Source organism: Peromyscus eremicus, chromosome 13 (assembly GCF_949786415.1).
Source record: "Peromyscus eremicus chromosome 13, PerEre_H2_v1, whole genome shotgun sequence".
NCBI lineage: Eukaryota > Metazoa > Chordata > Mammalia > Rodentia > Cricetidae > Peromyscus > Peromyscus eremicus.
The window spans coordinates 1,612,569-1,625,305 of record NC_081429.1 but is presented as its reverse complement, the minus strand read 5'-3'; the positions used below and the strand labels follow the sequence as shown (position 1 = coordinate 1,625,305).

Here is a 12,737-nt window from a genome sequence, read left to right as displayed (position 1 = left end):
AATGTACTGTTTCAACTCTTTTTTTTTTTTTTTTTTTGATTTTTTCGAGACAGGGTTTCTCTGTGTAGCTTTGTGCCTTTCCTGGAACTCACTTGGTAGCCCACGCTGGCCTCGAACTCACAGAGATCCGCCTGGCTCTGCCTCCCGAGTGCTGGGATTAAAGGCGTGCGCCACCACCGCCCGGCTGTTTCAACTCTTTAGTGTATTAATAGATACGATCTCACGGAGTAAAGAGAGTCCTTTTACTAGTATATTTCTTGTTATATTTCATTTTATCTCTCAGCTGGGCTTGTCCAGATAAGCCATTCTGTGGTGAGTTTTGATTTCCCAGTCAGACCAGAGAAAAAAGTGCAAAAAATGGTACCCTAGAGTTGCTGAATCAAGGCTTATGGAGAATGCTTGGATTATAATTCAGGACATTACAATTCAATTTGGACATCCCATAGTCCAGACGTCGCAGTTCTAATCATCTTAACTGGTACAATCCACTGCCATGAGCATGTGGATTCTCAGGCCCCCTTCCTTCATTGACTCTAAAGTGTCATGGGTATTGATCACTGATTCTTTGGAATCCCCTGGTTGTGAGCAAGAAACCAATTTAGCAGAAAATTCCCTAATAAGAAATTTTAGAGATACCCTGAAACCCTTTAAAAAGCCTGGCCTCCATCCAGACCACATGGGGCTGCCTTTCTAAATTACCAAAACAGTAGGATAGTGAAACTCCATTTTGATCCCCAAGGCAGATGCAATTTACCAGCAAGGCGTTGTCTGACATCACTTGGCCCTTCCTTTCCTAATACTTTGACTTCTTACTCCTCCTACTCATCTTTCTGAATTCCCATCATCTCTGCTTTTGTGTTCCTTGTAGGAAAACCTTGAAAGTCTTATGTTGAAAAGCCTGAGGCACATGAGCATGAGTACCTGGGTTAGATATCCACAACCCATGTAAGGAGCTGAGCATGGTGACTCACACCTGTAACCCCAGAGCTAGAGAGAGGGGGTGAGAGTCTCTGAGGCTCACTGGCCAGACAGTGTAGCCTAATCAGTGAATTCTAGCCCCCCATGAGAGACTCTCAAAAAAAACCAAGGTGAATGTCTCTTTAAGAGCAACATCTGATACTGACCACCGGCCTCCACAAGTACATACACACATGAATGTACACACACACACACACACACACACACACACACACACACGTTGAAAATCTTATGTTGAACATTCTCCATCAATCTGGTACCTCCTACATTTCTATGAAAAATAATATTTTGCTTTTGAACCATAGACACATTTGAGAACTCAGGGGATGGGGCTGTTTGTTCACACAGAGTGTATTCACAGTCTAAAACCTGAAACACATTTCTACTTCCCTTCAAAGACACACAAGTGACTAGACTGAAGTCACTGTTTCAAAGTCTGCTTTTTTGTGACCTTAAGACCAAGAAGCATTTCCATTTGATCTCAGATCTTGCCCTAGTGTATTTTCTCTAAGGAAGTACATTCCGAAAATCTTTTGGATCTAGGAAAGGAATGACTAAGAGGCACATTATAGAATCTTAAATCTTCCAACAACCCAGATAGGGCTGAGGTAATCCAACATTTTGATTCTCTCTCTTGCTGTGAGATGTTCTCTATGTTGTGAATGTGCTGCTCTGATCGATTGATAAATAAAATGCTGATTGGCCAGTAGCCAGGCAGGAAGTATAAGATAGGCGGGACAAAGAGAGAGAAGAATTCTGGGGAGTGGAAGGCTGAGGTGGGAAGACGCTGCCAGCTGCCATGATGAGAAGCAACATGTAAAGATACCGGTAAGCCACAAGCCACGTGGCTACTTATAGATTAATAAAAATACGTTAATTTAAGATATAAGAACAGCTAGCAAGAACCCTGAACCATTAGGCCATACAGTTTATAAGTAATATAAGTCTCTGTGTGTTTACTTGGCTGCGGGACTGGCGGGTGAGAGAGAGATTTGTCCTGACTGTGGGCCAGGCAGGATCAGGAAAACTTCAGCCACACTCTCTCTCATCCTCACCTTCCTGTGTTTCTGTTTGTTTTGAGAGAGTAGTGTGCAGCCAGGAATGACCTTGCACGCCTGATCCTCCAGGCTCTACCCTCTGAGCGCTGGGATTACACTCATGACATCACACCCAAAAACCTTCCTATCCTACAGTTTATGAAAGGAACGACTTAGAACCCAGGATATCCTGCCAGTCTAATACTCTGTTAGACTTTGGAGAAGATATAGACACATGTTGTCTATGATTGGGTTTTTTCAACTAGGAAAAAAAGGATGTCAATGTCTGTTCTATTTGTTCTTTAAGGATGTTCTAAAGAAAGAAGTGCACATTATTTGTAAAGTCTTTGGAAAAATCGCTCCATAAACCACAACTTGATGAAGAAATTTGTTAGAAACAGTAGTTTGGGTTTCAGAATGTTTTACCTCAAGTCTCTATTTCTGCCTACATAAGATTTAGCTGGATGAGTTGTCCTGGGACTCTAGTCTAAATTTCTGCTCAGATGACATTATGATCTTACAATAAAAGAGTGAAAAGCTTTTTGCTCTCTCTAGAAACCATTGAATGAGTCTAACACTTAATAAACACAATAATTAGTTTAGAAAACAAACTCCTTGAGGCCAGAGGGATGGCTCAGTAGTTAAAGTGCTTGTTGCACAAGCATGAGGACCTGACTTCAGATCCCCAGCACCCATGATATGAAGTCAGACACGGTAAATGGGTCTATAATCCTAGGGTTCATACAGCAGGACAGGAGGCAGAGAGAGCATCCCTGGAAGCCTGTGGTCCAACTAGTCTGGCAAACACATCAATGAACAAGATGCTGGGACTCAGACAAAGTGGAAGGTGAGGACGAACACCTGGGATTGTCTTCTGACCTCCATGAACATGCACACCAGTACTTGCACACATGAACACATGTCTGGATGCACGCGCACACGCACACACACGCACACACACACACACACACACACACACACACACACACTTGCACCTGTTTTGGTCACGTTAACAATGGATGACTATATTTACTAATAGGATCCATTGATTGACAAGCTTAATACCCAAAACCATATGCAATGATTTCCCTGCATTTCTCAAAAGAATCAAGTAGGGGTTGGAGATTTAGCTCAGTGGTAGAGCACTTGCCTAGCAAGCCCAAGGCCCTGGGTTCAGGAAAAAAAAAAGAATCAAGTAAAATTCAATGCACGGAACAGTTCCCAAGGATTTGTTATATGGAACAGACTCGGAACAAAACCCATCATAAAACAGTGGCTTGAGATTAAGATGCCCACAGCCTGTCTTGCTCTCTGGGCTTCCTTACTTGACTGGCAGATGATTGAGGTGGATTCTTCTTCTGAGTTGTTTCCATTATCAGAATCCTCGCTGCTGAGGACTGTACAAAGGAAAGAAAAGTCCCTTAAGCATCTTAGTGTAGTTGGACTTTCTTTGGACCTCCAGCTCCCAAATAATGACACAGAGACCTCTTATTAATTATGGTCTTAGATTAGGCTTGCTGCCAACTAGCTCTTAAAACTTAAAGTAACCCATTTATATTACTCTTCATTCTGCCACGTGACTCGTTACCTCTCCTCAGTCAGCACATCTAACTTCTTCTGCATCTGGCTGGCAAATCCCCACCTCTCAGATTCTTCCCAGAGTCTCTGCCTGAAGTCCCACCTATCCTCTCCTGCCTAGCTATTGGCCATTCAACTCTTTATTAAACCAATCAGAAGGTGCCTTAGGCAGGTGAGGTAAAACAGTGGCATCTTTACTCAGTGTGATCAAATATCCCACAACATCTTCGGGGTGACAGCAGTGCACATGGTAGGGAACACCTGAGTGTGAACACGAGGAAGACCTGAACAGCTAACTCAAGGTTGTATCCCATTCTTTGCAAGGCTGTTAACTCAAGGTGGAACCAATAACTGACCCAATTGTCACAGAGGTGGTCCCTCCCAGCCCCTGACATGCATCTTGTCTGCACCCTCATTCTGGTTCTCACTTCCTCATGTCCTCACCTGCCTCTTCTCTTCACTCCTATTTTATTCTTTAGCTTTCTTCTTGGCTCTGTCCATCACTCCTGTTCTTCGCCTGTATTCAGTGATGGACCTCTTCATACCTCTGTCTTGGTATGCTTCCCTGTTCATCTCTTCTCATACATATTTTGGTTCCCTATTTTTTTCCTCTCTTTTTCCTTAACTCCTACTGCCCTCTCTCCCCACACACCTACCTTCTCTTTCTTTAGAAAGAAAAAAACTTTCAACATTTATTAACCTCCATTTCTGCCTTTAATTTTTTCAAGTTCCTTCTGCTAAGCTGAAGGTTGGCTTTGGTGGGCCTCCTTCCCTTCCTGCCTCCACCTGGCTATCTGACTGCCCCAAAGGACCCTGATGACATATCTAAGCCCCTTGCTTGGGAACCTGTAACAATTATTTCAGTCATCCTTACCTATTATCTCAAGTGCCTGGTTGTGGTTGGTCCTTGCCTGGGTCTGTTGTTCACCATCCAAGGAAAATGATAAATTTTCCTTTTTTATATCTACCAGATGCACAGAACAGGGCTGTGTTTGGTTTCCACGGCTGAGTAGTACTGCTCCTGAGGCTGTAAAATGTAAAGACACCTAAGGTGGCATCCATTTGCAATCCCAGCACTCAGGAGATAGAGACAGGTGGATCCCAGAGCATCACTGGCCAGACAGCCTGTCTAGTCTAGTTAGTCAGCAAGGTCCAGCCCCCCCCCCCAAAATAAAAAGGTGGATGATAACTGCAAAGCACAACACAACCAGAGGTTGACCTCTGGCCTCTGCACACACATGCACATGCAGACCAGTATACACATGTGTATACACACAAACACACACATAGACACACAAAGAATTTCCATTGAACTCCCTAGAATTCATTTTGAATGCAATGAATGACCCTCTCCCTGTAATCCCATGCCCACTTTGTTCTCCTTCCCTTCTATCCACAGAATCCTTGGATAGATAGTTTGTTTTGATATTTTAAAGTTAAAAAAAAAATAACTCAGCAAGGCAGTGCACACCTGCAATCCCAGCACTTGGAAGGCTAAGATGGGAGGAACATTAAGTTCAAGGGCAGCCTGGGCTACATAGCAAGTCCCAGTTTCCAAAGAACAAATGAAGAAAAAATTGAAATTTTAACTGCAGTATAACATTCATATATAAAAGTGGGATTTAAATGATTGTAAAGAGAAACTATCACTTGGAAACAAAAATCATATGACCGACACTCCGGGGCCTCTGGGTGACATGTTCCAACTGTCCCCATGGTCGTTCTCAAAGTCAACCACCATCTCCAGTTTCAAGACCTAGATTAATTTTGCTACTTATGTAACTAATATAAAAGAAATCATAACCATGTTATCGTTTCTCTGTTCTCAAAGAAGCCAAACACTCCCAGATTTATATACGTACATATGTGTGTGTATATATAAGTAATATGTATATATTAATATGTTTGTGAGAGTCTTCTACATTATTATTTTTGTTGTTATGGAAATATACTGACTAAGCCAGGCAGTGCTTGCACACGCCTTTAATCCCAGTGATTGGGAGGCAGAGGCAGGTGGATCTCTGAGTTTGAGGTCAGCCTGGTCTACAGAGCAAGTTCCAGGACAGCCAGCCAGGGATACACAGAGAAACCCTGTCTCAAAAAACAAAAGACAAGAAACAACAAACAAACAAACCAAAAAGAAATGTGCTGACTTACTCTGCTTCAATTATTTAGTTTTTTTTTTGTTTTGTTTTTGTTTTTTTTTTTTTTTTGGTTTTTCGAGACAGGGTTTCTCTGTGTAGCTTTGCGCCTTTCCTGGAACTCACTTGGTAGCCCAGGCTGGCAATTATTTAGTTTTTAAGAAAAATACTGCTAGGAGCAGTCTTTCTTATGTGTATTTTGAGTCACTTGTTTTGAGACAGGGTTGCATGTAGCTCAGGCTTGTCTCAAACTATGTAGCTTGAGGATGAACTAGAACTCCTCATCTTCTATCTCTCTTCCTCCTCCTGAATTCTGGGACTGAGGTATATGTTTTACACCCAGCCTTTCCTCTGTCTTCTGATTAACACACGTTTCTCCTCTTCTCTGCTGAGGAATTAATTGTTAAGCTCTGGGACATGTATGTTTTCAAATTTAAGAGCTTACATCCAACTGTCTCCCAAAATCACACGGTTTCCAGAAACAGCAGAAGCTAAAGAGATGGGGCATAGTCAATGCAAGAACCTAAAGAGAGAAGGTGTGGAGGGGTGTGGTGGAACCTAAAGAGAGAAGGTGTGGTGGGGTGTGGTGGAACCTAAAGAGAGAAGGTGTGGTGGGGTGTGGTGGAACCTAAAGAGAGAAAGTGTGGTGGGGTGTGGTGGAACCTAAAGAGAGAAGGTGTGGTGGGGTGTGGTGGAACCTAAAGAGAGAAGGTGTGGAGGGGTGTGGTGTCAGGGTAAGAGGCAAGCGATGGAGCAGGAGCATGGCTGCCAGCCTTCCTTGTCACTCTGACAGTGCAGACAGGGGCCAAGAGCTGCAGAAGGCATTGGGCTCTAAAGCCTTAGGAACTGGTTTGCACTTATTTTATTTTTGTTTTATGTAGGTAAGTGTTTTTCCTTGTGTGGTAGTTTGTGCACGTAGTGTCTGAGGAGGTCAGAAAAGGGTGTCAGATTCCCTGGAACTGGAGTTAGAGATGGTTGTGGATGCTGGGAACCGAACCTGGGTCCTCTGCGAGAGCAGCCAATCTTCATAATCACTGAGTCATCTCTCCAGCCCAATTCAGTTTTGGGAGATCTCTCTTTGGCAGAAGATAAGAGATTTGAAGGGAGGGGCAAAGTCAAACAAAAGCCTTTGCTCTAGTGTAAGTGAGGGTAACAGGGTCCTACACGGGGTGACTGGCCAGGCATGCACACACAGGGGCAGGCATACACACTCAGGGGCAGGCATACACACACAGGGGCAGGCATGCACACACAGGGGCAGGCATGCACACTCAGGGGCAGGCATGCACACTCAGGGGCAGGCATGCACACTCAGGGGCAGGCATACACACACAGGGGCAGGCATGCACACACAGGGGCAGGCATACACACACAGGGGCAGACATGCACACACAGGGGCAGGCATGCACACTCAGGGGCAGGCATGCACACACAGGGGCAGGCATACACACACAGGGGCAGACATGCACACACAGGGCAGGCATGCACACTCAGGGGCAGGCATGCACACACAGGGGCAGGGCATGCACACACAGGGGCAGGCATGCACACAAGGGCAGGCTGGAGATGGGTGGAAGTTGTAATTAAAGCAGTGTCAAATAAGGTGAGAGAAGCTTTAAGCCACTGAGTTGGGGGGCATCTGTTATATCATTGAGCAGAAGATGCCAAACAACCTCTACATAGAGACATTCTTCAGGTCTTTGGAAGGTCTCCAAGGCACTTGGAAAAATGAGGCAGGAGGGCAGGCCTGGGCCAGAGATGCATGTTTAGAAGCAGCAGATCTGATACAGTGATTAAGCACAAGAAAAGAGAAGCCTCTTGCAATCTGAGGGGATTACAGGGTCATTATGCCACAGGGACATCCTACTCTTATCAGCGGAAGTGACATGTCAGTTTCCCCCATTTTCACGGCCCATTCTGCCAGTTTTCCAGATCTGTCTCTTTGTGCCTTGCCTATCTCCCCCTTCGTCTTTGCTTTTCTATTTTTCTGCTCATACTTTGCTCCCTCTGTATTTTTTACATTGATTGGTTGATTGATTATACATTTACTTATTTAGCACGTGGGCACGTAGCACATGTGTGGCCGTCAGAAAACAGCTGTGGGGCGGCTTCTCTCTCTTTACCAAGTGAGCCTGGAGCTCGAACACAGGTCTTCAGTGGTGAGGACTACCTCACTGGCCCCCTCTGTATTTTAAAAGTCACTTTATTTCAGGGCCAGGACCAAGGTGAGGCAGAGGTAGTACTTTGAACATTCGACTAAGGAGGTGAAGAGAGAGAGAGAGAGAGAGAGAGAGAGAGAGAGAAGAGAGAGAGAGAGAGAGAGACCCTCCTCATCACACTCTGTGCCCTGGGGGAGTCTCCTCGCCACACCTAGTGTCTGTCCTGTTGCCCCCTCCTGGATGTCTCAGGTCATCCTTCTCCTTTATGTTTCTTTCCAGCTCCCCAGCATCACCAATGTCCTCCTGTCAGCACTGCCCAGTCTTGTATCTGAAGGGCTTTCCCTGGGTTTCCTTCCTTGACATGCTGATTGGAAATGTCCTATAGGCTTTCTGTTTCATGTGAACTTCTAAGAAGAAAGGGATTAGTCATTTCATCAGCCAACATGGGAATGCTTGGGCTGCATGCTATTCTAAAATGGCCCGCCCATCCACCATTGCCATTTATTCCTCTCTAGTTGATACCTCCCTTTTCTCTTTCCTTGCTTTCTCTTCCCAGGGCACCCTCTATTAAAGAGAACAACAACAATTTTCCCGCTCACAAGTGCTCAAGTCACCCAGAGGCTGTGGTATGAAGCCCATGTGTCTGTGTGGGTGTAGACAGCATAGAAGAGAACAAAAAAGAAACTGTTTTCTATTCTAGAAAAACAGAGAATAATTTAAAAATGTGGAGGGACAGAGAAAGCTGGTTTGAAAGCAATCTAATAATCACCCGCCAACCCAGCCCTCCCCGACAGCAGACTGAACATCTGTATGCATGAAAGTAACTTCCTAATGGCTAAGGGAACTGAGTGAGCACCTAGAGGAGGCAAGAAAATAAGAAAAGATATATTGGGGTTGGTAGAGACAGCAACTTTAAATAATCCCTAACCCAAGCAGTACAGCATGGAGAGCGACACCTTCCGGCTGAGGGCAGAACAGAGAAGCCAAGAACCAGGTTTTCTTTGGACCTCAACACTGGTGCTGCTGCAGTGAATTCAGCACTAAACAGGCTCCGATGAGGTCCAGGCCAGTACCTGTGACATGAGTCTCCAAGCCTGCCACACCCTATAGTCCCAGGCTCTTGACCACAGGCTCACCTCAGAATCTAGGCCTAGTTCCTTTGTAAAGGAACAGGAAAAGAAAAACCTTAAAGAGACAACAGAAAACTTTCCAAATTTATGGAAAGATGTCCAGGTAGAAGGCAGAAGGTCTCCTGTCTGACTTAAGACATGTCACAACAAATGAGGTTGAAATATAATTAAAAATCACCTATTTAAAAAAAGGGCCAGGATCAGATGTCTTCCTAATCTGAAAGTCAGAAATTACATTGCAATTATAACTCAAAGTCACATACAGGAACTCATAGCAAATACAGGTTTTCAATGGTGAAAAGCTTTCCACTTATTTATTTATGTGAGACAGGGCTTTTCTGTGTAGCCTTGGCTGTCCTGGAACTCACTATGTAGACCAGGCTGGCCTCGAACTCACAGAGATCCACCTGCCTCTGTCTCCTGAGTGCTGGGATCAAAGGCGTGCGCCACCACCGCCCAGCTAAGCTTTCCCTTTATAAAAGGATGCCCAAGCTCAATGCTTCTATAGGACTGTCAAGGAACAACAGGAACACAAAGGTGCCCAGCACCATGGTCAGGGAAGCACAATGAGATGCCTCCTCACACTGGTTAGAATGGCCACCACCAGAAAGACAAGCAAGAGTAAGTGTTGGTGTTGCTGTGGAGAAAGGGAGACCCTGTAGGCTGTGAGTGGGGATGTAAATGCCTACAGCCATAGAAAAAAACAGTATGTAGTTTCCACAAACAAACAAACAAACAAACAAACAAACAAACAAACAGAACCTGAAAATAGAACCATCGTGTGATTAGACAATCCTCTCTACTGCACACATAACTTGGAGAATTAAAATCCGTCTGTTAAAGAGGCGTCTTCACTTGTCACAGCTTGACAAGCTCCACATATGGAGTCAGCCTAAACAACTGCCAGCAGCTGGAGAGAATGTGGTGTCCACACAGGATAGATAACCAGTCGGCCTTAAAACGAAGGAGACCGCATCAGCGGAGACAATGTGGATGAACATGAGCATCACACGAGGTAAGCCAGGCATAGAAAAGCAAAAGCTATACGATTTCACTGTAGGTGGCATGTGAAAGAGTCCGATTCAGGGGGGTAAAGTGGGCATGAGGAGGGGCTGAGGCCACAGTGGACATAAAACTTCAGCCAGGAAGAGGAGGTTCAAGATGTCCATTATACAACATGGTAAGACTAACGATATAGTGAGTTCTTAAGGAAACGCTGAGGTCATACATTTAAAGTATTCTTACCAAAAAAGTGTATGTGAGGTAATACACATACCTTGATGTAGCCATTTCACAGTGAATATTTAAAACAGCATGCTGCCTCTGAGATTGTGTGTGTATGTGTGTGTGTGTGTGTGTGTGTGTGTGTGTGTGTGTGTGTGTGTGTTGCTGGGATTGAACTAAGGACCTCACACATGCTAGACAAGTATTCCACCACTGAGCTGTACTCCCAGCCCCAAACATACATAATATTTTTTTCAATAGTCAATTTTGAAAATGGTTAAGATCTTTTTTTTTTTTTCCCCAAGACAGGGTCTCTCTATGTAGCTTTGCACCTTTCCTGGAACTCACTCGGTAGCCCAGCCTGGCCTCAAACTCACAAAGATCCACCTGGCTCTGCCTCCCGAGTGCTGGGATTAAAGGCGTGCGCCACCACCGCCCAGCACACGCCTTTAAGATCTTTTTAAACAATCAAAAGAAAATTCTACCAAACACATACAGATCATCTGAAAAGCAAAGCCAGGAAGGTAAGCTATAATTACTTTCTTCTTTCCGGGGCAACGGGCTGTGAGGCTCCAGGTGTGGGTGTCTGTCTTTCAGTTCTAGTTCACAGGACTCTGAAGGAAGAAAGGCCACAGGTGAGACCCCACAGAGCCTTGCTCTTTCCCAGTCTCCATCTTTACCCCTCACCCTGCTTCTCATCTCTTGTTCCTACTCCTAGCCCCATCTGCACATATGGCCACCCCACCCTGGAAGGCATTTGTGCTTTGTGACTCCCTGGCCAACCCCTCTGACTCTGCTTTTTAGCTTCTCTTTTCCCAGTAAGGCTTTTCCAACTCCCCCCCCCCCAGGCCTCAACAGTGCATCAAGTTTCATCTTTGCCTTCTGCTGGCTCTGTAGTTTTCTTCTTGTATCGGACACCAACCCATTCCTCTGCTCCCCTTCATGCTCATGTTTAGTCCATCTTACCCTCCGGCTCAGAACCTGAGCTTTGTACTGTGGCTGCTTGGTGCCTTTCTGGCCCATCAGTATTGTCACCAGTGGTGTCTCCTCTCACTCCGTTAATCTGTACTGTTTCATTGAGGTCTTCAACTAAACTGAAAACTAAAACAGATTTTGTTTCATAACCATTTTATTTGCCCATTGCATCAGGATCCAATAGGAAAGGAGAAATCCCTCTAAGGCTCTGAAGACAGACAGACAGACAGAGAGGATTGAGAACTGGGGGAGGGACTGAAGGAGCAGGTAATGACAGGGTGACTAGGTACTCAAAATCTGGAGCAGGGTTGGCCTGCAGGAGGGACGTGGAGCCACGGAGGGTGGAGGTGGTACATCTACTGCCAAACTGGGCCCCAAAATTGGGATGGAGGAATCCTGGGCTTTGCCGTTCTTCATAAGCTATTGCAAATGCCTCTCTTGTCAGGAATACTGTAGGAAGATGGCTAGAAAGGAACTTGTCAAGGAAGAAAGCAGGGTCCTGAGGCCAGAGGACATGGTCAGAGGCAAGCATGGGCTGGGGAAGGAATGAGTCTCAGAGAAAACAAATTCAGGATTGATGTCCTCTCTTCCCCTGCAGGGAACCTCCCTGGCCCATAGTGGAGTCTGTCTGCCCAGCCCACTCTACTCCACTAACCTCAACGGTATGTGAACAAATAATATAATTTGCAGTACAGCTTTATGTTTTTCATTTAATATTTTCTACATAAAGTTAAGTTGCAGAGAAAAAATAGTTGAAAAATTAATTACAGAAGCCTTAACAAGGGATGTGGACCTGGATGCACACTTTGTCACAATCCACAGTGGTTAGATCCCAGGCCTTTTGGGGTCCTGGACATGATTACAGCTCTAGCCTCGTTTGTGTGCATCACAGTCAGTGTCTCTGCTGGGTTACACTATTAGATATGTACATTGATGTCTAAGTGTTCACCTGTGGCCCATCTGGGTGCTGGTTCATATTTCTGTATATTCATCCATCCCTGTCACTGGCATCGTTAGGGTGCCATTTTCCAGATAGGGTTTCTCCAGACCACAGACTCACAAAGAATTCACCTATTTCTCCTGCATCCCTCTTCCCCACTGGTCCCTTTCCACTGTTCATCACTAACAGTCCCACCCATTCACTACTTTTTATCCTTACACTCTGTACCTGCAGAGGAACAATTAAGAATACAGACTCTTGTATATTGCTATGTTTTCAAATGTTAAAATTTTTGAATGAAAGATTTTAAGATGTATAACAATTATTTCAAAAGTCACTCTGGAAAGATTTTTTTCCCCCGAGTTTGTGTGTGTGTGGTGGGCAGTTGGTGTCTGGAGAGCTGTCACAGTGGTTAAGAGCACTTACTGCTCATATAGAGGACCTGGGTATGGTTTCTAGAATCCATATGGAGGCGTACAGCTCTTTATAATTCCAGTTTCAGGGGATCTGACACCTCTTCTGGCCTCTGAGGGCACCAGGGACACACAGAGTACACATACATAAATGCAGACAAC

At 44.9% G+C, this 12,737-nt stretch overlaps 1 protein-coding gene across 2 annotated transcripts in view; it reads right to left on the bottom strand.

Moving 5' to 3' along the window:
- LOC131923232 (nuclear autoantigen Sp-100-like) overlaps nucleotides 1-12,737 on the bottom strand; it is a 72,127-nt gene that overhangs the window by 39,536 nt on the left and 19,854 nt on the right. For both annotated transcript variants that reach the window (XM_059278184.1, XM_059278183.1), the window contains exons 7-10: nucleotides 11,214-11,348; nucleotides 10,787-10,861; nucleotides 4,468-4,620; nucleotides 3,341-3,412 (exon numbers count right to left, since the gene is read on the bottom strand). In XM_059278184.1, the coding sequence (XP_059134167.1) occupies nucleotides 3,341-3,412; nucleotides 4,468-4,620; nucleotides 10,787-10,861; nucleotides 11,214-11,348 (435 nt within the window). The remainder of the gene's footprint in view (nucleotides 1-3,340; nucleotides 3,413-4,467; nucleotides 4,621-10,786; nucleotides 10,862-11,213; nucleotides 11,349-12,737) is intronic.